Source organism: Rhea pennata, chromosome Z (genome assembly GCF_028389875.1).
Source record: "Rhea pennata isolate bPtePen1 chromosome Z, bPtePen1.pri, whole genome shotgun sequence".
Taxonomy (NCBI): Eukaryota; Metazoa; Chordata; class Aves; order Rheiformes; family Rheidae; genus Rhea; species Rhea pennata.
In genome coordinates, this window is record NC_084702.1 from 39,253,512 (window position 1) to 39,280,749 (window position 27,238).

A 27,238-nucleotide genomic window follows, 5' to 3' on the forward strand; every position below is an offset into this window, starting at 1 on the left:
AGTCATACATGATAGGCTTTGATAGCTATCGAAGTTTCTGGATATAAATTACTTAAGTAATTAATTATGTCAGACTCCATTACACAACTATACAACCTTAAATCTTAGATGCAATTTAAAAAACTCGTAAGAAGTAATATAAGCTAATAGTTTTTTGCACTCCTGTTGTCATTTATCCAGATCACGCTATTATACAGCATTTACAAAATCACATATACGAACAAGGGAACCAACATAATATCAGGAATACAACTGCAAATCTTAAACTCCAAACTTCTCTAATGACTACTGTTCTAAATAGAATTTGTTACATATGTATCCAAAGATTTCAATTAGCCTAAACTAAGCTCTGCAAAAACTATACATATCCTCAGGTTTCCAGCCTGTGAAAGTTTACCATCCAGTTTTAAGCTAAGACTCTAAAAGGCGATGGAACATCTGACAGTACTGTCCAGCAGCAAACTCCCATAGGCATCATGAAATAATTTAAGGACTACTTTAATGGCTTTATGAAGAGTCTTCTATTTAAAGGCTGGTATAAGAGACAGCACATATTTATCAAACACACAAAAGTATGGTGAATTCAAATGGCTACTGACTGGAATATTACTCATGGCATTAGGATGCTCACAGGCCATAGAATTACAGTTTAAAACAGGTTTCACAGTAAAACAAGCAAACAAAATAATCCCACCACCACCACATGCACACAGACACAAATTAGCACACTTCTACAGATGAATATATTGAAACACACAGAAAGCTGTGTTAAAAGTGTCCTCCCCTTCCCCTGGACAGTTTACAAACTTCAAGCTGTGAGAACTACTGACCGTGGCATGAATTTGCTGGTCTTCCTCCATGAAAAGGCATTTACTGATCGAGGATGGGCCAAATAAACAAATGAAAATTCAACTTCTTGTGCTTGTTTTCCTGGACTTGCACCAGGAGGTGTTACAGCTGATCGCCAGCTGTCTGCATTGTACCATACTTTCACAAGACAATCATCCTGAACAACAAAGAATAAAAAAATGTTTACCGAGTCATTTACCTTCCAGCTGGAAAATCAAATGAAAATTAAAGAGAACTAATGTCTCTGCTGATACAGAGCTTATGCATTTTGAAGTACCAAGTACTTCTGATATTTCTCTGGTTTTCATTTTTCTTTTTTCAAGAAAGGTGTTTTCCTGATGACAGGAAGTTCATCTCAGTAGATAAAACTTCCAAATCCACCCATGAAAGAAGTAAATAACATTGTGGCAGAGCTCCCTTTTAATGTGTCTTGCCATTACTGCATTAGATTTCATTTTGCTCTTTCTGGTTAGGTGCTGATTTTTAGAGAATATCTGTTTTCTGCAACAGCTACAAAATCTCAAGCTGTACTGGATTGAGCTAGAATTTAAATGCCAACACAAATGCTAACTTATTACTGTATTTTGAGAGAGAAATCTCTCTCAAAGAAAATACACAGTTTCAAAGCTTAGGAGTATAAACAAAGGTCAAATAACATTTCAAAAAAAAAAAAAAAATCAAGCTTGGTACTTGGTAGCTCACTTAGATATGCACACACACACCTTTAAACAACATGGACTTAATGGCCATGTTTATAGGCCTAAAAGGACCAGGTAAGTTGATCCAGACATAGATTTCTAAATTGTCAAGCTATTAAATACGAATGGCATTGAAATATTGTATTAACTTTGGTATGCTTAACATGACCCAGAGAGGAGTTTGTTTTGCTTTGCTGACTTTGCTTTGCATCTTCTCTGATTAAAAAAGTCTTGCATTTCTGCACCAAAGATGAAAGAGGAGAGAAAAGAAAAAAAGATACATTCAAAAGACTCTGCAGGTATGTAATTAACCTAGTCACTTAAAGATACCTTTGTTAATTTTCCTATTGGTTTAGTTAAAATAATAATACTTTCCTTGAGTTTTTAAAATAACACAACATGATAGGACATAAAACATTTCAGTCATAAAAATTTAACAAGGATATTATACCTACAGGAGCCATTTGCAGATTAATGTTTATTTTAAAATCCAAGTATGAAGTTGTAGAATATTTGAATTAGGGAAAAATAAAATAATCAATATCCATCAAAACATTATACCGCCAAGAACAAGAAAAGACTAGGGTTGGGGTTTCTTGTTCACTTGTTACTTTGTCAAGACCTATACCTGAACAAGCTTGTAAGTAACAGTTACTTCAAACGTGATTGAAATTATTCTTCATTCAGTCAGTAAATAGTTAAAGACATCATGGGACATATAGCAACATGTTATTCTAAACAAGCAAAACAGGAAGGAAACATAAGAACTTCTTGCTTGTTTGTTAGAGCACAGTTCATTGAAGTCTGGTATTCCACATTCATGTGTTGGAAATAAATGAATTATAATATACTTTATCCAGAAAAATAAACTTAAAAGTTTTTTTAAAAGAGTTCAGCTGATTTGTTACATCTTTCTCTCTTCCTTAAAGATACCAAATGCCCTAAAAGTCATAGTCCTCTAAGCAAGCACTACAATCTAAAGTGGCAAGTATAAAGATAACAATTTACAAATACGCAAAATGGATGTTATTCATCTGTTCATGATGCATACAACTAATTCACAAAAAAGCATAGGATTATCTTTTAAAGGCAAGATGTGGTTGCAGCTTGAACCATCTTTGAATCTCTTTGCTTCATGTATCAGAGGATGTCACATTCCAACCAGAAAAAAAAACAGATACCACAACTAAACACTCTTCTAAACAATCTTTGCGTGCACACTATTTTTTCATTCACACTCTCAAGACAGACTAAAGCAAAGTGCATAATCAACATGAACATTCACAATATCTTTTTGGATTCTGTAAAACTGATACTTAAGCCAGAGGTTTCCATTACTCCCAAGAACTGCATCATGCCAATGACCATTTTTACTACCATTTTGTCTCCTCTCCAATAATTCTGAAGTGTATACTATGTTCTTTAGTTGACAGCAAAAACTTGATACCTGGGTACCTCTGTTAACCTCTGTAAAGGCTGATTATAGTGTAAGGCTTTTATTTCTTTTATAAAATCAGTAATCCTAACACATGATTTTCTCCACCATCTACTTCGATAATTCCAATAATTCTCACAAGAAGGCTCCAAACGTCCTTACCAGATTTTTTGATTAACATCAATGCGAGTCTTCCCTCAAACAAAAACAGTACTATTTGCAGCAGTATATTCAATCACACCCCTTCACAAGCAAGAGAAATTATTTTAAGAATTAGCCATTTTTTTCATTGTATCCTCTACCTCATTCTGATTTTCCCTGCTTTGAACTGTTATGATGTTAATCTCTTACAAAACCTGAATAATGGCTTTCCTAGTACAAATAAAAGACCGACTTCTTAGTGGTTTAGGAAGTCAAAAGATAGATACGATGGTGACACTATGTTTTAACCTTTTTGTTTATTTTGTGAAGGCATTTTATTGCTTTTGCAGATAAACCACTCTTTGCTGAGCACACAAAACTAATCTGCAAGACTGACCACAAACACTGACATTAACTAAGTGGGAATACGTAACTGGAACGGAACACAAATTCTTTTATTAGGTATACACAATTAGGCATGCAAGTGTACATATAAAGAAAAAAAGTGAAGAGTTGTTTTTTGATTAAGTGTATCACAATATTGGGGAAATATTGAATACATTTCCTTACAGGATGAAGGACCCACATCTTTATTTTGCAGTTATATCATTCACAGATCTTTCCCCACTCAAGTATTCACTTTTTGATGTCTTATGTTTTGGTACTGAAATGTGACCCCTTCAAAGCAGATTTTTAAAAATTAGTACTCTGTGAATATTTTTGCAATAAAATATCTTTCTCCCAAATTCTCATCTGCCAAAACGAACATTACTAAAAATACTGAGATTTCTATCTTTCTACTATCATTTTTACCTTTCCAGCAGTGGCAAAAAACTCCCCATCTGGTGAGAATTTCATTAAACAAACTTGAGAAGCAGTTCTGCAAAATAAAGACAATTAAAATAGAAAATAAGATTCAATAATTTTCAGAACTCTAAACAGTTTTTTTTCCCCTTCAAAAATATCGAAGTGCTTCAGTTCTTTTATGTAAATGTCTGCTGTATTACGTGAAATATTTGAGTTTTAACAAAGTCTAGAGAAACTAGGGCTAAACTTAGGTAGAACATTGGGTTGCAACCAAACAGGAAAAACAGGAAACAGAAGCTGTTAGCTAAGAGACAGATACAACATTAAAAATCCCAAAATGTTAATAATGAAAAGTAGCTGCTAATGGATTAAACCTGAGTACTTCACTCCAAGTATGCTCTATTTCCACTTCATAAGCCTTTCAAACTGAGTTCTTCCAGGCTGTATTATCTTCCTATATTTCATTTGAAATATACTTCCTTTTCTTACACTTCCTGCAGATTTATAACCCCCAAAAAACAACAATACTTAAAAGAGTAACTTAGTTAAGAAAAGTCCTAACTTAAAAACTGCTTTAAGATCTTCTTTTCTTCACTATGAGAGTGATTGAGCACTGGACCAGGTTGCCCAGAGAGATTGTGGAGTCTCCTCCTCTGGAGATCTTCAAGGCCTGCCTGGATGCAATCCTGTCTAACATGCTCTAGGTGACCCTGCTAAAGCAGGGGGGTTGGACTAGATATTTCCAGAGGTCCCTTCCAACCTTACTGATTCCGTGAATGTTAACAGTCACAGTAGTAAAAGATGCCACACCAAAATAATATAGTTATGTGGTTCATTCCTGTCTTATTTTCTTTAGAAAATACTGATAAAACAGCTTCTTTAACAGATTTTGAAGCACTGAGCAACTGCTTTAGTGATACTGCTTTATTAATGACAACAGGGTGGTCATCAGTATTTAACTGTGTACCACAAATCCAATAAATTTTAATCTTGAATTTATTAGACTTGCACAACAAGTTGCAACGCCTAACTTCTGAGGCCAATCAAGTTAGTCATCAGGTCAATGAAAACATGATGCATTTAGCATGTACAATAACAAAAAGTCAAATAAAACTTCTACAAAAAAAGCTAATTTCCAACTTTCAGTTTAAGCAATATTCTCCTGTTAGACCAAACATTAAAACATTTGGGAATGTCTATTCAGACATTAAAGCGATTCAGACAAAGGCCAATATTTAAAAATTTACCATCTTGTAAACTCTTCATCAAGAAAACCTTATTTAAACAGAAGCATAAAATCAAGTATTTGTACTGGAAGACATACAGGCATAAAAGGTGAATTGACAGAGCAAATTCACTTGATCTTTTCCAGGACTCATTAGTTACAAGTGTAAAAAACCAAGCGCACTCTCTCCTCCATAAAAAGTTTAAGACGGAAATAAGCAAAGCTATGAAATGAAGTCTGTTGAACGGTGATCCAAATGCAGAACACACTATTTTTGAAGGGATAGAAGAAAAACAGTATCTGTGTGATTCTGACTACTTATAACAGCACTCCATGATTCTCACACCATATCCATGGCATACTGTCTGCAGAATAACTGCTTCTTGTGTTAGACTGAGATGAGGGCCCAAAGGTGTCTCCATAAGTGTCTTTGACTTATAAAATTCATCACATTCAAAGGATAACTCAACTGTCACTTAGATGATCTGAGCATCTGCCCAGAGCTGACAATAGAAATCTCTTTTTCCCCACAGACATGGCCACAGCATGTCAACTCACACAGAATTCATTCAGAACTGACTGAATAGTCATTATCAATTGTCCTAGAGATAGAGCAGTATCTCACTCCTTCAACATTTATTGGAAAGTTCACCTACGAACTTGAAGAATTTATCACAAAAAAAATTTCATACTCAGATGATCTCCTGTTAGTGTATCATTTATGTGTAAAAATTAACAGATATGCAAATTAAGTTAATAAAATAGGTTTTCAAGCATTTGGGGATGGAGTAAATTAAATGTGTACAAACTGAGATGGAGTTAAAAAAAAGTCTGAGTATATTTCACAGTTGAAAAAAAACCTAACATACACTAGCAGTCCAATGAAGGATGAGAGAAGAGGGGGCTTGAAGCTGCGCTTCTTCCTTGTCCACGACAGCTCTGATCACTTGGAAGGCCTATGTCCTAATATCAGTCACACAATGTCTTCTTGGCACTTCAGCTTCAGTTGCTTATGTATGTGATCTTAAGACCTGCATCTAGCTTAAAAGTCAAAAGCTGGCCATCAAGAAATGGCCAAGGACTGCAGCAAAGACTCTTACAGATCTCCTTTATGCCACAGAGGATTAACTATCAATATTCTCAAAGTTTTGTGGATCCACCATGAAATCTTGATCTACTAAATACAACGCACTTTTCAATTTTAATATCGAAGGAGTGATATAAAGACAACTGATAAGACTCTGACAATATAAAGAGCCGGACAGTATATTCAGTTGGTATCACTGGTGCATTCACAAGAACTCTTACAGATGTCCTTTGTCAAGATGCTAGGTCAAATAGTTTATTTTTTTTAATTGTGGTAGGGAGGAATAACCCTTGCATCAGTACAGGCTGTGGGCCAACCAGCCTGAGAGCAGCTTTGCAGAGAAGGACCTAGGAGTCCTGATGGACAAGCTGACCATGAGCCAGCAACGTGCCCTCATAGCAGAGAAAGCCAGTGGTATCCTAGGCTGCTTTAGGAAGTGTTGCCAGCAGATCGATCTTTTCATAACACAGCACACAAATGCAAGACTCAAGAGGTAAGTAGTAAAGGAATGACCGAAGAATTAAAAGGACTTTTCTAGATATGTTCAGGGAACTACTCAATCAACACCAAGTGCTTCATGAAGAATAACTGTAGGTTAGCCCCTCCAGCCAACCATTTAGGGAGACTTATTTAAGAAGATAGCAATATGGAACATCAGTCCAAACAAAAAGCGCGCTCAGTGTATTAGAACCACCTTCCTATGGCAGGGAGGACTGATTTAGCTTATAAATTGATGTACTAGGCTAAACTCCTTTGGGCATTGTGCTGATACACAAAGATTAAAATGATTAATCAACATTAATACAACAGCAGCATTCTGAGATGCAATAAAAAAGAATCTCTGCGTGACTGTTCCAAATATCCAGAATAGAGAAAAAGTAATGGGGAGGGAAGGGGAGGAAAAAAAAGACACACATACATACGATACTGAAGTAAGTTTATTTGAATTAGTTCTGCAATCAAAATTTTCATATACGCTGCATTAACTTTACCTATTGTACAAGTAATGATAAACTGGGACAACGGCAAAAGGAATCTTCCCTCTGTATTTCATTAATGCTCAATATAACTGAAGAGTTGTTCAGAAAATATAAGCTATCTCAGAAATGATCACAGTTGATCTTGCAAGAAGACACAACATATATTCATGGGAAATATGAATCAGACATATCATATCTGAACATTATTTACCAATTAGCAGTATACAATAAGGTTTCACTCAATTACATTATGCATTTCATCTAAAAGGTACGAACCAGCAAGGAGAAAGGAAACATTTGTTTGTAAACCAGTTTCTTACTTGCATTGCCAGATACACCTCCATTCCCCAGTGCCAACATCTGTTCTTTCAGCATTCCCACTGTCAGAAGGGTTTTCCAAATGACTATTGGACCAAAGCTGTAGACAACTGGAAGCGGTCAAAAGGCGAGTGCCTAAAAATATTTGTAACAATAGAACCGCAAAGCAACTAAGAGTATAGACGTCTATACTGAGAAATAATAATTTAAAATGCAAATTTGTGACTGGCTATACTGCAGAATAATATGACACAAATATTAACTCTCTGTTACAATGTTGCTGTAAAGGGCATGCTGCTATTACAAAACCCTTTATCTTGAAGACACTGACAGATTAGGTCAATCTTACAAAAACTCAGCTTCTATTCTAATGAGATATTTTATTTTGAATAGTTACAGTTCAAATAGTCAAAATCTATTAAATTTTCAAAGTACTTAGTTCTCTAGAAGAAACAATTAGAACTACTGTAAATGTCCCTCCTTCATAACAGTATTTACCATCTAAGCCACTTTTTTTACAGTATTAGATACAGCTTAAATTCAGGTAGTAAGTAACATAATACACATGCAGTTAATGTTTTAACTCTCCTGTAACAAAGTGACAAAGGGTAAATTTCACTCTGCTTTGATATTTTCTATCATGCTAAGAGAAAAGGAAATCTTCACTTTTTCTCCAAGAAACAGGCAAATTTAAGTAAGAAGTTAGCTGCCAAATGAAGTAGGCAGGTGCTATTTAAATTCCTTTCTTACCTGTTGGATCCCACGTTAAATTATGTGCTATTGCTTCCAGTAGGATTTGAGCATTCTTCTGCCACTGATAATGTAGCCTCTGAAATTAAGTATTCACAAACATTAACATGAAAATTCTTCCTGGTATTCCCCTTTCCCCTTCTATAATATTAGAAACATTATATCTTCAACCCACTCCAATTCTTACTGGAGACACATTTAAAACAAATTACTATGTATCCAATAAAAATTGATTCATTCTGGTTTGTTTTTCAACAAAACTTTTCTCTGGTAACACGAACAGAAGTCACTGGCTTATTTTGAAAAGCTAGCTACTGATTTGAAAAAAAATCAGTACCTAAATTCAGCACCAGAAACTGAGGTTAAAAGTCTGATTTTATTTTATTTTTATTTTTTTAAAGAAAAATGAAATATAGTAAATGCACTCAGTATTTGGTATCAGTAGAAGGGCTGAATTGTAGGATTTGGATAAGGTCATGATGACAACTATACCTTTGAGTTAAGTAGTGAAAAACAATAAGCAGTACCTACAGACAAAGATCTAAAAAACAATATATTCTTGCAGCAGGCTCTTCTTGTTTTAATATTTTGAATATTCTAATAAATGGAAGACAATCTTGCATCAACTTAAACATGCTGGAAATTGTCTTAAAGTTACGTGCGAGAACAAACTAGCTGAGTATTTCTTCAATCATAAATACGTCTGATATTTGAAAGCAAATCACTGAAGGAAACATACTTAGTCACTTACAGTCACTACAGTAACTGCCAAGTTTCACAGTAATTTTTTTTTTTCTTTTTTTCCCAAGGTAAGATTTTCTAGTGGTATAGCAAAACACATTCAGGATGGAATTGAGGGCTCCAGTGATCAAAGAGAGCACCGTATTTTTAAGTATTCCTATTAGAATGCAAAGTCCCATTTTACCATTGGTGAATAACACTGCTTTCCAGAGGTACAAAATATTCTAAGCATTCAACACTGTATCATTAATAAGTATATAAAATGGTACTGTTCTACAGGGACACCATGAACCACGCAAGTGAGCTGGTCAGTGTAAAGAATAATTCTGCAAAGAGAATTCACTATACACTGTATAATTTACTATAGAATTGTTTATACATTGTATAAACAATTCTACTAATTCTACTAATACAAATAGAGAGGAAACCCTGGGGGTGGGAAGAAGAGTGCTCCTCGAGCAATTGCTGCTGCCAAGCCCTCAAATTGTCAAATTGACTTCAATTAGACACTAATACTTCAATTAAGTACACTGGTAATCATTTCCTTCTAAGAACAGTAGTTAAATACCTTGCCCTAAAATCATATCACAAGGCAGAAATTAAGATTCTAATGGCTAAATCCACAAATCGACTATTACCAAAACTAAGCTATGCTATTAAAAGACTGTTGTTCTAATTCATCACCACAGAACACAATTTGAAATACAAACACTGTCAGATGTTCTACAAAAGTCATGATAAACTTTTCAAAAAGTTAACAGAATTACAGATTTGAACAAGAGGGTGCAGTTTCATAAACCAAGGTCAAAGTAAGAGTGGTAAAACACATCATCACAAAAAGGGTACAGAGGATGATTTAAAAGGAATGCCTATTGTAGTATCTGTGCTTTTTGGAAGGCTTAGGGCTCGCATGTCTTCTTGGGTTCTGGTATTTTTCAGACATTAACAGGAAGGTCAAGATAAATCAGTGATATGAAGCATTATTATAAGACCTTGCATTAAGAACCCTGTACATTAAGTAGCATACGCCTCTGCCCTTCCCCTACCATTTTCACTCTCCCACAATCACCTTACCTATCTTTTTTTTTTAAGCACTAAAAGAAAACATCTTCAAAATTAAAGCAAAACAGAAAAATAAGACAAATTCTAGAAGAGGATAAATGAAATTAGGGAGCACTGAATTACTTACAGTATGATGATTGCTCTTCTGATTCAAAAGGCTAACTGGCTCGAAGATACAAATCACACTTCCATAAGAAGCTGCAATCTAAAACAAATTATATTTTTATGAACCTAAACAAACACACAAAACAAGCTATAGCACAAACAAGAATAAAATGTAGATTGTTAATTTTACATTTAAATCTCCTTGTAGACAAATTTGAATCTCGTATCCATATTCCCCACTTCATACCAGAAGAAAATCACATCTAGCAAAATCACAAAGCAAGTACTGATGATAACAGAACAATACAATTTTTTCACCCACATGTTCGTCCTGATCAACTACTGAGAGTATACATGAACATGTACATTTTTGTTAGATCTAGCATAAATATTCTTTCCATACATAATTTAGGTAAACACTCAAACTAATAGGCCAAGTTTATGTGCTAAGGAATGGAACTAACATCCGTTTAGAGAGGTTTTGCAGACTTCCCCAGCATGAAAACATGTTAAATTTAGAAACTATTTCAGAAAGATCAAGAAGTCCAAGCTAAATATCCAATGTAGAGAACTGCAAGAATAGAAGAAACTAAATGCTAACACACACACAAAAAAAAGGGGGGGGGGAACTTTAAAAAATGTTGCAATCAGTTGGTTATTTCAAAGTCTTACTTCACACCTGGCACCACACACCACAAACCTGTGTTGACTTGGAACTAAGGGCACTTTATCCCAAGACACTACATGAAAGTAAGTTGAAAAGACTTTGTAAGCAGAGCTAAAATGAGTTAGATGTTTGTTAAAGACCTCAGGCTGAGAGCCACTGCATGGCAATGTTTAAAACTACTCTGAAATATATACATTCACAAAACGAGTTTGCACGGGTCATGCTGATAAAGGACACCTTGCATTCTCAAGTGATGCGTGATGTCAAGAGAAGCAAGGCAACACTACAATCTCCAGTTCTGATATTCTGTAATAGTCAATATTCTATTCTTGTGAAAGTCTATCTTTTCTCTTTTCTTTCAACAACATTAAAGAAAGTCAGAGTCATTTTGTGACATGTATTTTGATCTCAATATCCAAAACTCAAATAGTTTAAGAAAAAGCATCAGCCTGTCATATCTTAATTGTTAATATTATTTAAACTGTAGATCCATAGTTTCAAAGACAAAAAGTCCTCTGCATTAAAAAGAGCAAATAAATTAATGAATCTGTATCAAATTAACAACCTAAACAACAGCCTGACCCCAAAATGCCAACAGTAATTTTGTCATAGTTGCTAAATGCCTAGAGAAACCTTTTCCTTACATCTCAGGCTAATATTTGTCTTTTCTCAAGTACCTCATTTACTCTTTTTTATTCTAATAATTTCCTCCCACATCTCAACAGCAAGTCTAAATAAACTCAGAATAATTACATTTTTCTTATTTCTTTACTTGTAAGTGTAGACATTTGTTCTGTCTTTCAATATTACAGGAGTTTAGGACAAACTTAGTATGTCAAAATATTAAACAAATAGCATCCAGAGCAACTGCTACCCCTATGAAAAATCCACAGGGTTTCATAATGATATAGCCACTTCAACTAGTCCTCACTGAGCAGTATGCCACAGGAATGAATAATGAAGATTTGTATATTGAAAAACTTCCCAGATTAGCAAGATAAATTCCCCAGACTGCTACCAGATGCCTCTTGGATACTTAAATCCTGCTATTAGAAGTAAGATTTACAGAGAAACTTACTGAGTTTTAGGAGAGATCACCATCACTCTTGGAGGTGGTACCTGAAGGTCATTTAAGAATAAATCATCAGCCTTTGGGGCAACAACTTTGTCCTCTCTCACCACTTAGTCCAAAACAGGAATATAACCAGAAACACCAGGCTCTCATTTTATAAAGTCTTATTATAATCCAAATAGTTTTTTGTTAAAACTATCTTTTTTTCCCCACTATTCATCCACATTTCATAGAAGGCCTCTGTATTTTTCTTATTCATCAGGTCTATACTCTCTTACTGGGTTACATTATCACCACCGAAAACCAGAAAAGGAAAAATAAAACACAATCACAGTTCCTTTGGAAAGGACCCACAGCCTGCCTACTAAATACACTAAATACAAACAAACAAAAAAACCCACCACACAGTTAAAACTCACACAATTACGAACCCTGGAGTCAAAAATGAGGATGCGTATTCAAAAATAATTAGTAGTTCTCCAGATCAGAAAATTGATTCTGTAAGCAGAAACAGTGACTTTGTTCAATATGAATTCTTTTTAAACAGATACCTTACTAGCACGTAAACCAAATGTGACATTATAGTACACCTACTTTTTTTTTTTTTTTTTACTATTTTTGAAGAAAAATTTATGTTCCATAAATAAAATGCTTGATATATATTGCAACACTATTGTCATCAGCTATGATTTTTCAAGTGACCAAAAGACATTCACGCTAGGATCATTATCTTGTATCATGCTAGATATTTGTACAAGCCACACTATGAGAACATTACAGTTTTGTTGTGTTAAGAATTAAGACCAAAATTTTTAATTGTATGTTAATTAGAGGAGGTAAAAAGAGGTGTGTGGCTTACATTGTATGGGAGAACACCAAGTACTGTATTCACTTCTAGATAAAGCATATATTGTCTAGTTGCCTACAACCAGAGGCCAGAGACTAACTGGCCTAAGATTACATCATCCCGTGTGGCAAAGTCACCAGTCCTTACACATCCATATGCAAGAGAGAGAGATGATATTCTCTTGAGTTGATCTAAAAATTCTCATCCATTTTTCTCATCTCATTCTTTCAGAGGCTGACAACTAAACTTAACCTCAAACCATCTTGGGGTGGAGGTGGGCTCCTGCCACCTTCAAAGCTCAGGGAGGAGTGGGTCATGCATGAACTTTAAGCTGTTGCTAGTTCAAAGGCATCACAAGGCATTAGCTCCCCAAAAACTAGACCTCAATGTATAGGGAAGCCATCTCCCGAGTGAGAACGTAAACCTGAACTTATTGCTTTGATAGTCAGTAAGCCAGCCTTTTACAAACTGATTCTAACTATCCTGCAAAGGGAGGAACGATGGAGGTCCCTCAAACAGAGCAAAGGTCAGCAACTAAGGAGAAGGTGCCTCCATAAGATAAAGGGAATTAAAAAAAATCATAATTTGTAAATTCTAAAAATTATTACTAGATTCTTTCTAGAAAAACTAAAAGTTGCAGCCTAAATAAACCGCATTATTGGTCTTCTCTTTCTTTCTGTAAGTCTTAAACAGTAAAGAACAATCCAGAGGCAAACTGAAGAGAGATCCATGTGCCAATGCTGATGAAAAGGCTGTAAGAAGAAATTTTGTTGTTGCTAACAGCACACTGCAAATGTGATAGTCAATCCAGTCAATAAATAGATATCTAGCTATTCATTGCTTGGTATTTCAGGACTCTGCAAATACACCTGGTCTAATTGCTAATAGTAAATTATATCAACTTGTAAAATCAAAATGACTACATAGGTCCACTCCAGAAATGATAAAATCCAAAGGCTTAGGAAGCTTATATTTCAGAATATTAATACTTAGTCCTTTGCAAATATTTAACATAGATTGTTATCAAAATGTAAGCAGAACTACTACCATGCAATCAAGATGACCTCCAAAATTTGCCTGAAGATATAGGATAAAGTAACATGTGATCTGCATGAGTATTTCACTATCAATTAATATATAGCCAATTTGCTCACACAAAAAAACTTTCCAGTTAACAGTAACAAATGGGGAAACATGCATTCTTCATGGTTTCAAGCTACCAGATAGAGAAGCAGAGTAAAATTTTCATTAATGTTCCTTTACTACTGCTACAAGAGCTCATTACTCAAAAAACATTGAAAGGTAGGAACAGAGGTTGGCCATGAATCATCTAGACTGTGGTTCTTAGACTTTACAGGTAAATACAAAGCTGTTTCCATGCAGCAGTCCTTTTCCTAAGATCAACACTAGAAGTCTAGAAGTCTAACCAAAGATTTCATAAATGCATAAGCTTTGCAGTGATGTGCAGAAGGCTTGTGTCACCCTCTCACTAAAACACGCTTAATGAAAGCAATGGAATAAAACACTTATCCACTGCATGTACCCAAAGACAATTTCCCATTTAACTGGTGATAGAGTTCAAACACCCTGTGATATCCTAGCAGAGTGAGCTACTTAGATTTTTCAAATACTTTGTACAGACTTTTCTCTCAATTGTTCTGTGGTTAAAAAAAGAAACTCTGTAGTATCTAAAACGCAACAGTTCTAACCCAGTTTAGCTGCATCAAGAAAATAGAGAATCCAGGAAAGAAAAACCTTGTCAGCACAATTTTAGGCCATTATGAACTGCTTGAGGGGGATATTATTTCTAGAGAAATCCAAAATTGATTTTTCTGTGAAAGCATTCACCTGCTGCCAAATACTGACATGTCAAGGCATGCCCACAACATACCCAGCAGTGTAAAAGCTAAGTGAATTTTGCTCCCAACCTTACTCAACTTTTGGTCAAATGCTTGCCATCTTTTCTATTCATCTTCCCGTGCAGCCTTACATGTTTTCTACAATCTCACAACTATGCTTACTAGTTCACCTTTACTGTGCTGTTTACCACAAATAAAATAAAGCAAGTATTCATTTTGCCATTCACTCTCATGTGTTTGCCTTAACTTGCGAGCATCTCTGCTCTTGAGAAAGATCTTAACATTACATTCTTGGAACAGTACTCAAAATGTTGAAATGTTGTTTTACATACCTTCCCCTGTTGCATTGAACAGTCCACACATCCCACTTGAATGTTTCCATGCTTTGCTCCAGGGATTATCTGTAATCTTTCAAAGTCTGTCCCCAATACCACAATATCACATCCTGATGCATATGCCTAGGAGAGGAAAAAAAAAAAAAAAAAAAAAAGAAGTAAAGCTACAGCTACTTAAAACAATCTGGTGAGGTATGAAATAGCATAGTCCATGTATCTGATCCCCATAGATCATCACAGAGTTATCTGCAGAGCTCAAACATCTCCCACTAAGTCTACAACTTACATCAAGCAACAAAAGTAGTAGATTACTCTTTCCTTCATGCTTCGAAGTATAACACTACACTTGTGTAACAAGCAGAAATGAATGGTTCAAGATAGCAAAGAGGCGGGAAAAAATGGTATTATGGAAGAAAAGTCTTTAAGAGGAAAAAAAAATGGGAGGAATATAAAGTTAATGCAAAATTGTAAAAAATGTACTTGTTTCCTACACTGGAGGCAGATACTTAAAATTTTTGAAAGGGAGAATAAATCAAAACGCTAAAATGGTATACTGCGTTTTTAACAGGTAAGATGCAGAAGGGAAACAGAATGAACCTGAGCTATTATAAAAAAATGCCACAATTTTAGACTTGTTGAGCCTCCTGTTATTTGCACTCCACAGATTCAGTTCAGTGGCAATATAAACTTCAGAGTAAGTGAATATTTTGATGTAGCTAACACATTCATACAGGCAGGTGATGAGCACTTCAATGACTGAGTCAGGGATTTCTTCATATCCTTACATACACAAGAAATAGTGCACAGATTAAGCTGAAAAGGAACATTAAATATTTGAGATTGTTCACTAAGTGATAGTGAGCATCCTTTAATAAACATAATAAATCATTCAAGGATGGAAGTCCAGTAATAAGGAACGCATATGCGCGTGCACACACACTCGCTCAACCCATAAGAGCCAAGTATCAAAAGCAGAATTAAAAGAAATAGGAAAGCAACATATGAATCATTCTGCTTGACAAAACTTGTTGAAGAGTACATGTCTCAAAAACTGCAGTGACCATGAGATGGCGGAGTTCAGGATCCTGCAGGAAAAAAGTAAGGCAACAAGCAGGACTGCAACCCCGGACTTCAGGAGAGCGGCCTATGAGCTCTTCAGAGACATACTTGGAGGAATGTCATGGGTTAAGGCCCCAGAAGGAAGGGAGGGGGGGTCCAGGAGAGCTGGCTAGTATTCAAACATCACTTCCTCCAAGCTCAAGAGCAGTGCATCTCTATGAGTAAGACGTGCAGCAAAAGGGGCAGGAGACCTGCATGGGTGAGCAAGGAGCTCCTGGCCAAACTCAGACAGAAGAAGAAAGTACACAGACTGTGGAAGAGGGGACAGGCTACTTGGGAGAACTATAGAAATGCAGTCAGAGTATGTAGAGATGCTGCGAGGAAGGCTAAGGCCCAGCTGGAATTGAGTCTGGCAGGGGATGTCAAGGACAACAGGAAGGGCTTCTTCAAATACATCAGCAGCAAGAGGAGGACTAGGGAAAATGTGGGCCTGCTACTGAATGGGGCAGGGGCCCTGGTGACAAGGGATACAGAGAAGGCAGAGTTACTGAATGCCGCCTTTGCTTCCGTCTTCACTGCTAAGGGCAGTCCCCAGGAATCCCAGAGCCTGGACATGAGGGAGAAAGTCCAGAGAAGGGAAGACTTTCCTTTGGTTGAGGAGGAAAGGATTAGAGACCTTCTGGGCAGGCTAGACATCCACAAATCCATGGGCCCGGATGGGATGCACCCATGGGTACTGAGGGAACTGGCGGATGTTGTTGCCAGGCATCATCTTTGAAAAGTCATGGAGAATGGGAGAGGTGCATGAGGACTGGAAGAAAGCCAATGTTACTCCAGTCTTCAAGAAGGGCAAGAAGGAGGACCCAGGAAACTACAGGCCCATCAGCTTCACCTCCATCCCTGGAAAGGTGAACGAACAGCTCATTCTGGATGTCCTCTCCAGACACATGGAGGAAAAGAAGGTGATCAGGAGTAGCCAGCATGGATTCACCAAGGGGAAATCCTGCTTAACCAACCTGAGAGCCTTCTATGTTGGCATGACTGGCTGCGTAGATGAGGGCAGAGCAGTGGACATTGTGTACCTTGACTTCAGCAAGGTTTTTGACACTGTCTCCCATAACATCCTCCTAGACAGGCTCTGGAAGTGTGGGCTAGACCAGTGGACAGGGAGGTGGATTGAGAACTGGCTGAAAGGCAGAGCTCAGAGGGTCGTCATCAGTGGCGTGGAGTCCAGTGGGAGGCCTGTGGCTAGTGGTGTCCACCAGGGCTCAGGACTGGGTCCCACCCTGTTCAACTTCTTCATCAATGACCTGGGGACAGAGTGCCTCCTCACCAAGTTTGCTGATGCTACCAAGCTGGGAGGAGTGGCTGATACACCTGAGGGCTGTGGTGCCATTCAGAGAGACCTGGACAGGCTGGAGAGTTGGGCGGAGAGGGACCTCATGAGGTTCAACAAGGGCAAGTGCAAGTGCAGAGTCCTGCACCCAGGGAGAAATAACCCTAGGCACCAGTACAAGCTGTGGGCTGACCTGCTGGAGAGCAGCTCTGTAGAGAAGGACCTGGGAGTGCTGGTGGATGACAAGTTGACCATGAGCCAGCAATGTGCCCTTGTGGCCAAGAAGGCCAATGGTCTCCTGGGGTGCGTTGGGAAGAGTGTTGCCAGCAGGTCGAGGGAGGTGATCCTGCCCCTCTACTCAGTCCTGCTGAGGCCTCATCTCGAGTACTGTGTCCAGTTCTGGGCTCCTCAGTCCAAGAGAGACATGGAGCTACTGGAGAGAGTCCAGCATAGGGCTACGAAGATGGTCTGAGGGCTGGAGCATCTGTCCTAAGAGGAACGGCTACGAGAGCTGGGCCTCTTTAGCCTGGGGAAGAGAAGACTGAGGGGGGATCTTATCCATGTGCATAAGTACCTGAAAGGAGGGTGTCAAGGGGACAAGGACAAATTCTTTTCAGTTGTCCCGTGTGACAGGACAAGAGGCAACGGGCAGAAATTGAAGTATAGGAAGTTCCACCTGACCGTGAGGGGGAATTTCTTCCCTGTGAGAGTGACAGAGCATTGGCACAGGCTGCCCAGAGAGGCCGTGGAGTCTCCTTCTCTGGAGATCTTCAAGGCCTGCCTGGATGCAACCCTGTCTAACATGCTCTAGGTGACCCTGTTGAGCAGGGAGGCTGGACTAGATGATCTCCAGAGGTCCCTTCAAACCTATGATTCTATGATTCTATGAATTCAAACCAGAGGTGGTACAAAGGAAGAGTGCAATAATCAAGGGGAAGGAGTGTCTAGCCTGTGAGGGAAGGCCAAAGAGTTTGGCATATTTACTCTTTTAACAGGCAGGCTGTGCAATGGTTTCATGATAGTCAATCACACTTCTCCAGAGGTCCCTTCCAACCTTACTGATTCTGCGATTCTACAATTCTATGTAATGGACCATACGCTAAGAACCACCCTACTAATGTCAAGTGCACTTAACAGAAACCACTTTTGACTTGAAAAGGAGCAGAAAAATGAAATGCTAGATCTGCAAATTTGAAAGGCTACAGTCACGTCTTCAGTTGTTTCAGGTTAGAGAAAACTCTTAGCAAGCCTGTCCTAGACTACCATATAATATATATAAAAAAAAAATCCAGACATTTCAGCCAATTTTCTCCTATGAAGTGTTCAGTCATACCTCCCAAAACAATCTTACCTAAAAGACTGTGATTAGCATTCTGTACCAGTATTAATTCCCAACCTGCAGACCACTGGCCTAGTCTGGTAATTGAAAATGCTGTCTAGAATGCTTCTGAAGACTTCAGACACTTATGTTCACTAGCATTTCAGGAGCCAGCACTCACAAAACCTTCAGAAGCCAATTCCCTACTAATCCTGGCTGCACTGGACAATAGCTATATTCAGAGGTATGCTAAAATCTTAAGACGTATTTCCTGAAAAAAACCCTTTTACTAACAAACTTTTCTCCCAGAGCTATAGCTCTTCTTCCCTTCTGCTATAATCTGTTAAAACAGACACACACCTGTGTATCTCATACTCAATTCCCATTTCTTGTCTCACGTCATATGTTGTGTGTTGAAGAGTTAGTCATAACAGAAGTGATCATTTGAAGAAAAGTTGAGGAATATCATCTAGTACCAATAAATTGTAAGTCTGACAATTGATTACACGTACAGTCATAAGAATGCAGATTAGGTTGGGTGAAGGAGGGAGGGAGAAAGAATATCAGCCCCTCCTCCTCAACATCTGACTTACTCCACAAAGAGATGATTATTCTATCCTTAGAGTCCACAAGCTGTTCACATACTGACCCCTCCCCCTCCCCCCCTCCCCAAAAAAAGGACATTTGGAAATACAGAATCACTTCTGATATCAGTCTATTTAGATGTATTAGACCACATTTGGCCATATTCAATTCCCAGTCTCCAGTGAATTGCAGAATTACCAAGTAGTTCTTAAGCTTGTAGAGTTGATCTTACCCAAAGAGGCAGGCATTTTAATCAGGAAAAAAAAATCCAAAGAGCTTCCCACCATAACTACAGCAAAGCAGAAGGAAAGTGGCTTGAAGGTTATTTTTTAAGTTTACTCAAAGTTTGCCTGCAGGAGAACCACAGGTTCAAAGACAACAGGTAAGAATGGAGAAGTGAAGGGAGTTAATACACAGTAAAAAAATAGTGAAATATAGCATAACCAAGTTGTTCGGCAAGTGAAGCGGCATACCAAACCAAGGCTCCATTTGCTACTGTTGTCTACCATCCCACTCACATTATAATTCACATGGATCAGATACAATAGGAGGGAAGCTTGATAGCTTCCCTTCACCTAAGAAAATCCCTCATCAATTATGCTTTGTTAAAGTTACATAACAAAGAAACGTAACCTTCTGTGAACTTTGTGTTCTTCTTCCTCCAGCTCTTTCCTATCCCCACTATAATTTTTTCTTTAGATTTTCTCTGTGTAGAGTTTTACACTCTTATACACATTCATTGAAACCCAGCCTCCAACTCTGAATGTAATTTCTGAGCAGCAGCATAGCATAAAAAACCCACTTCCCTAATAACACAAAATTAACTGCTAGACTAATATTGGACTTCTAGACAATACATGCATTTCAGAAAGCTCTATGAAGTATTTCAGTATAGTTTAACGAAAGACAGTACTTAGTAAGGAGTACTTTTTGTACCCTAACAGTCTCATATATAAGAAAAATCAGTTCTGCAGATTAATCAACTTGATCTGTTTTTTGCACAAGGGTTGTCTACCACAGTTCATTTCTTGTTCATTTTTGAGATGGCAGGTACTCCTGAATTTGTATTCCTATAAGCTACAGAAACAAAGAAAAGTAATTCAGGTGTTCTACCAAGAAGCTAGTTCAGGGCGTAAGTGTATACTCTTGTCTACATCATCTCAATCTAAACTATTCTTTTCAGAGGAAGGCAAAAAGGAAGGGAAATGTTACCATATAATACTACTGAGAAAGGATTTCTAAATACATAATAAATTTTAAAAAGATCAAGATGCCTTTTTAGAGCAAGCAGAGCCTTGAAGTCTGATTTTGGCAAGTCAGAGAAGTCTTTCACCTTAAGAATGTCCTAGAATATTTACAAAAAAGGTTGTCTCTACACAATGACACAAGCAATAATGTTGACATTATCATGTTCTTGGAATGTTTATTAAACAATGCTTTGTTCTTTTGTTACAGAAATAAAGAAGATAGAACTAGTTCAAGCTGCAGGAAGATGGATTTCACTAGCTGGTGACAAAGCAAAACAAGCCTGAAATTAGGAAGTGAAAGATGTTTTGGGCCTGCAAATCAAATGTTATTTTGCATGCAATACTAGGTTCTCACATAGTTTCCATCCATTCTTTTAATCAGATGTCAGCTTTTATTTCTTGAACTATATTTCTTTGGAGCAGGTTAGCTTATATTTTGATGATAACTGATCATTAAAAGCTTATTAGTTTTAAAAGGAAGATATTACAGACATCTATTTGAACTATTCTCATTTCTTCCTAGAATGAAAAACCGATGCAAGTAACTCCTTAAGAACAGTCTGGTACTGGCAAACAAGACCCAAGTCTCAACAGAAGAAGCACTAAGGAGTGAGACTCTTGACCTCTCACATAGCACAACTCCTTTCTGTATTTCTTCTACGTATAAACAGACAAAAAATTTTTTCGACAGCTATTTAAAAGGTTGAAGTGTATCTTACAAGACCTGCACAAACTTTATTGATCCTACATCTGTTTTATGAAAGAAACTAGTATACATACCATAATTTGTCTGCCTATTTCAGCTACCATCTGCAGTTGAATGTAGTGCTGTCCGTGCACATGCACATCTGTAATTCTGTAATAATACACACATAATACATGCAAACATATATATGTTTGATAAATACAGAATAGTAAGATACAAAACTCTGTCCTGCACCCAAATATGCACAGCACTACACAGCTGAATGGGACCAGGAGATGGCATTTAACACTTTAAGAAAGCGTTAAACAAAAGAACTGTAAGTTCTTTTGAAATGTTCTCTCTACCTTTGGCATATGGGAAGCCTACCAATACAACAACCCCCACAACCTTTTGCAGACTATTAGGCTACTGCAGAGATGATTCTGAAACCACATCTGGGCCATTTTTACCACTGATAGGCATACAAGGGTATTTACGAAATTATGTGGCAAGTCTCAAAGGTCTGGATGCCTAAGCTAACAACCAAATTGCCAGGCTAAAAATATTTTATTGAAATCCTGTAATAGCTGAGTAATATTTCTATGATATGTTTGAAAGTAGGTGTATTCAGTAGGTATTTTTACTGCCTTTATAGCCCCATTTATACTTTAGAGAAGATCAAATTCTCAGGTACAAAAAGAACAAGCACAAAAAAAGAGAATATGAGACAGAATCCCAGGAGAAGCACAAAAATGTAAGTAGCATTTTAGAGTAGGAACAAAAACTTCGTACTTTAAAAAAAAAAGAGAGATCTTTGTTAATGACATCAGGTACCTGCTTCTTCTGTTTTCTTCATTTTTTCATTGAAGTAAGACTGTTAAGTAAACTTCATTTAAGAAAGACTCATCATCCTTGAAAAGACACTTCCTAATTTTATCAAGAGTATTTTAACAGAAGATAATTCACCAAGTGAGGATTGATTGGCTATGCACTTCAAATCAGGGTTCATTTATACTTCAGTGAAAAAAAGCAGTGCTGTTTCAAGGAATTTCATTCAGTTTGAACTTTTTAGTTTAGTTCAGTTCATTCATAACTTAAGCAGTGAACTGTTCACTGGAAAAGAAAAGTATCCGAAAGGCCTCCTTCCCTTTTCTAAATTACAATCAAGAAGTATGTACAAATGGACTCTCTCTTCTCGAGGGATTCTTATGATGAATCATTTCACTTTTTTGACAGTAGATACACATGGATTTCTGGATGCAAAGTAAAGTGTTTTCTAGACAGATAAGTAAATTTTACCACATCACAGAATCTGCTTTCGTTTATCAAACAATTTTATAAAGCTAGGAAGCTGCATTTTATGTGGCAATCCAGTATCTTTGGAAAATATAGTACGTGGTATTCATCAAACTACTCAAAAACATTTTTCAAGTGTTTTTTAACTTAAAGTTCATAATTCTGTTAAACCTACTACATAAATAACAGATTCGAGATGAATTTAATGTACATACAGAGAGGAAATCTGACCAAAAAAAGATTCTGGACATATTGAACCAAAAGTCACAATTAATTCTTCTTTGCCAAAGTCTCATCCCTGCAGAGAGCTGTTCTTCTGCAACAAATTCATTCAACAGTAAGAGTGATTTCAGTGCTTATTACCCAATAACTTACATGCAAGTCCAGTAATAATTACTATAGCAGGATCCTATATACGTGATAAACTCTATAATTTTATTAACCAAGTGTTTTTATGCTCAAGTATTTCAGATTTGAAAAGACTAAGAAAGTAAAGAACATATTCCACTGCAGAAAATCATACTGAAAATAAAAACCCACTGTTTCTGGAGAAACACATACAGAGCAAACAGTCAAATTTTGACTTTATCTGCAGGACTTTTGTAGTTATGTAGCACTTAATTCAGACAACACTGAACTATTCATAGAAGACATGTAGCCCTCGAAATTCAAAGTGAAGCATCAGCACATGAAAAAATCACACTTAAACACAATAGGTTACTGACCTGTATTCTGTTCTCAATTAAAATGAGTAAAACGTACATTTGTACTCACGTGTAGCTTTGCCAATTCAATTTGCACAAACAAAAAACTTGCTTCAAAATTTACAGATGAGTTCTTTATATTCATTTAATGCACCATATTTTATTACCACCTGCTCTCAACAGATACTTAAAAACAGCGATGCTTATTCCAGTATCTTGAAGCTTATGAGCCTTATGCTTGCTTTATATAAATAAATGATGTACCAAATCTCTTTATCAGTGTTTCTCCCTAAGGAAGCTCAAACTCTGCTTGACACTTCACATCCTAAAAAAAAAAGGCAGTCCAATGAGCCTCTGCCACTTGCACAACATTAGGATAAATACCTCAAATACAGTCTTAAAGCAGAACTGATGTAACTGTACACATCATAAAGTTACATGAAATTCAGCGAGTACAAACACTTTTTACTGGTTTTGCTTTCAATTTTAAGAGTTTTGGAGAATAATCTGCTCTTTTTAACTTAAAAAAGTTTTCAAATATTCCTCCATGATTTTTACCTTAAATATTCAGTCAGTGTAGCACAGCAGACAGTGTTCTGGACCACACTATACCTGCAATCGAAGTATTACAGACCAAGTTCTTTTGTCAGGCGAAAATAGCTTTCCCCAACTGCACAGTAGGTAATCCTGAAATGTTAACTCCTGTGAGTTCTTAGCCGTAGAAACTAGAACCATATAAGTTTCCTAAGACTGGCATAGAAAATCCATAATTGAGGGTGAGAGTCTCCAAAACAATGGTAAGAAGGAGCATTAATCCTTTTCATTCTCTGCTCTTCTCTCTGTCACTAAACACAACAAGCCAAGGTTAATTCCTAGCAAAGGCAGGCGAGGGAGAGGCCTTTACAATGAGAGTATTTCCATCAGCTCTCTAAATAAAATACACACACAGACATAAGCAACATATATCTTGTTTTCTTTATCCTAAGAAAGAATGTAAAACTAAGTCATTCATAAACTATTTTCATTTTGTTTCAAATGAGATTCTAAAAACTTTTACACATCCATACACTTCACTACAACTTGCAAGTTGAACACGTCTTTTTCCACTTCCAAGAGAATATTCAATGGTATTTACACTTATTATCGCATACCTCACAACTTCAGATCTAGGAAAAGACCTGTCAAATTTTCTTGTTGGATTTTCTAAAGGTTCAAGTCCACCATGTCTTTCCAAAGAGACATGTTTCTGTACCTTTCACTTATTAGTCTTTTGAAGCCATCTGATGAACTTAACATAGCTTTATAAAATGAACAACTACAAAATAAAACAAGGACATTCTTAAGAAAAGAAATGCATTAATAAGCTTCACGGTGGGAGGCGACAGACAAAAACAAATCCAAATGAGGGTGTCTATTAAAAACATTGTTCTGACATTTATGTCAGAATAAAACTTGTAAACAAGAGTCCATAGAAACAGTTACTAAAAGCTCAATTCTTGGATCAGTCCTTTCTCTGCAAAGGGCCATTCTCCTCCTCCTGATGCATTACTGATTTCTAACACTTCTGGTAAGTAAGGTTATAAAAGGTAGAGAGAGCTTTTCAGTGGCAAACTTGACCTCTTTTGCTCAAAAAAAGGTGTCCAAGAGAACATACTTCAAGGACTTACCAGCACCTTACTGTAAAGCAAACTTCATCGTCTCTTGCCAGTTTCCCACCACTTGTGGGTCTTTAACATTTCTGGATATGTGAAATTTGGCACAGTTTGAATTTGAAAACCTAACTGCTTCAATTAAAGAAACAAACAACATGAAATTACCTACAGCATCAGAGCATCAGCTTTTTTTGGAAACACACACCTCTCCTTACAAGGAGATAGATGAACATGCTGATGCAAAACCAATCTAATACAGTGGCAGCTGTACACATTAGAAGTGGAGCTAAGTAATCCCAGATGGACTCAGCAGAACTACTTCCAAGATGTTTCACTCTGGAACACTGATCATACCCGAGACTTTTCAAGTCTGGCATTGCACTGCTACTACAGACTAAAGCTGGAAGAAGCCAGCTGAACTTAATTACATAAATAAGAAAGGACACAAAAATTAACACTCCCTGAATCTTGCATTACTGTTTATCATTCTCATATCAAAAATTGCACTATGCTGTAAGCACTAATTAGAGGTGACTAGAAAAAGTGAAAATACTTAAATCTGACATACTAAGAAACTTAGCTTAATGTTATTTCATTCCTCTTCAGCCTAAAAAGGAAGGCTAAAATGGCATATTTTCAAGGGAGAGTAGGATGGAAAACACAACAACAAAAAAAATCTATCTACTTAACAAAAGCGAAAGGAAGAAAAGTAAATACTGAAGTGTTTGTTTTCACTAGAATTGTAAACACTGAGGAGGAGCTCAAAGATGGTTTTAAAATCTTAACACTGGGCCACTGTATTACAGGATCTTCCTCAGTAAGTACTGCAGCTACATGTCTGACTCAAAGCCAGTGCTAAAATTCCCTTTGCACAGGAAGTCGCGTGCAGAGGCCGATGTTTATGTAATCTTTCACGCGCGTTTCCAAAGCCACCATGTTCCCGCATCAGCGAACCTGCTCCGGACGAACCCCCGCGCAGCCCTACCTTCGCCAAGCAGCACACTAAAGCCACATCCATTTTATTTCGGGCCCGGGTAAGAACACTCCCCGCCCACCCCACAGGACGCCGCCGCCGTCGCGGCGAAGTTTGGCCGGCTCCCGAGCAGGTGTACCGCAGCGGCAGCCCAGCGGCGGCACGGCGCCGCCCGCCCCCGCCGGCTCCGCCGTTAACGGCCCATAACGTCGTCGGGGGCCGCGCGCCCCGCCCGCCGCGGTCACGCGCCAGCGGAGCGCCGCCGCCGCGCCTGACGCAGCCGGTTTCGGGGCCGGCTCCGCGGCGAGCGCAGGCCGCGCGGCAGCGGCGGGCGAGGCCCGGCCCGGCCGGGCAGGCGGGCGGCGGCGGTCCCGCGCGGACTCACCGTGAAGGGCTGGTCGCGGAGGCTCCCCACGGAGAAGCAGTTGTCGCCGGGGTTCACGGCCCCCGTCAGCACCTGGTGCAGGTTCATGGCGACACGCAGGCGCCGGCCGCTACCGGCCCCCGGGTGCCGAGCCGCTCGGCCGACCCTCGTCCCGCGGGCGGCGCAGGGGAAGGCGGCGGCGGCGGCGGCGGCGGCACATAGCGGGGGCGGGGCCGCGCCGGCCGGCGGGGCGGGGCGGGGCGGGGCCGGCGGGGCGGGGCGGAGCCGCAGCGCCCCCTGCCACCGGCCCGCGGAGCCGCCGCCGCCGCGCCCCACCAAGCCTCGCGAGAGCGCGCCCTGGTGACGCACTCGGCCGCCCGGCGGCGAAAGCGTGAACCGCCGGGCCTGCGGCAGCCCTCCGCCACCAGGCAGGCTCTGGCCGCGGCGCATGCGCGCTAGCACGCTGGGAACTACGCCGAGGGCGGGGGCAGCGGGGCGAGGGCCTGTCCGCGCATGTGCGGTGGGCGGGCCTGCGGCGGGGCGGGGCGGGGCGGGGCGGGGCGTCCGCGGGAGGTGGCGCCCCTGGCGGCGGGGCGGGGCGGAGCGGAGCGGCCTCGGCGGTCCCGCGCGGCGGGGCTGGGGGCGCGGGGGCCCGTTGGGGCGGGGGCCGCCGCGGCGGCAGCGGTTGGCCGAGGGGGGCGAGGGGCAGCGCCGCCGCCGCCGCGGCGTCACCGGGAGAGAGAGTGCGCGTCCCTCCCGCGGCAGCGAGGGCAAAGCGCCTCGGGTGTTCCTCGCGTTGCCCTGCGGCCCGCTGGGCGGCTCTCGCCAAAATGTCTGCCGCTCAGTGCGCGTGAAAGGCCGGTCGCGCTGCGGGGGCCGGTGGTGATTCGTTGGTTTGGGTATTTTTTGTTTTTTAGGAGACATACAAGAAACTCAGTTTTTAAAATTTATGAGGTTGATGTGGGGTAGCAGCAGAGAAGTATAAAAATCAGAACATCACTACCTCTAAAAAAGGCAAAATACATCATTATTTTCTCTCTC

General features: G+C 38.9%; 1 protein-coding gene across 5 annotated transcripts in view; it reads right to left on the minus strand.

The window, feature by feature from the left end:
- The window catches only part of DMXL1 (Dmx like 1), an 85,143-nt gene extending 58,757 nt beyond the window's left edge, over positions 1–26,386 (minus strand). For 2 of the 5 annotated variants that reach the window (XM_062600547.1, XM_062600546.1), the window contains exons 1-7: positions 26,219–26,386; positions 14,976–15,101; positions 10,221–10,298; positions 8,291–8,369; positions 7,543–7,675; positions 3,937–4,003; positions 831–1,006 (exon numbers count right to left, since the gene is read on the minus strand). In XM_062600547.1, coding sequence (XP_062456531.1) covers positions 831–1,006; positions 3,937–4,003; positions 7,543–7,675; positions 8,291–8,369; positions 10,221–10,298; positions 14,976–15,101; positions 26,219–26,305 — 746 coding nt within the window. In that variant the 5' untranslated portion in view covers positions 26,306–26,386. Of the gene's footprint in view, positions 1–830; positions 1,007–3,936; positions 4,004–7,542; positions 7,676–8,290; positions 8,370–10,220; positions 10,299–14,975; positions 15,102–26,218 lie in introns of those variants that run through there. The other 3 variants (XM_062600548.1, XM_062600549.1, XM_062600551.1) reach the window with 3 other exon arrangements.
- Positions 26,387–27,238: the final 852 nt, after the last annotated feature.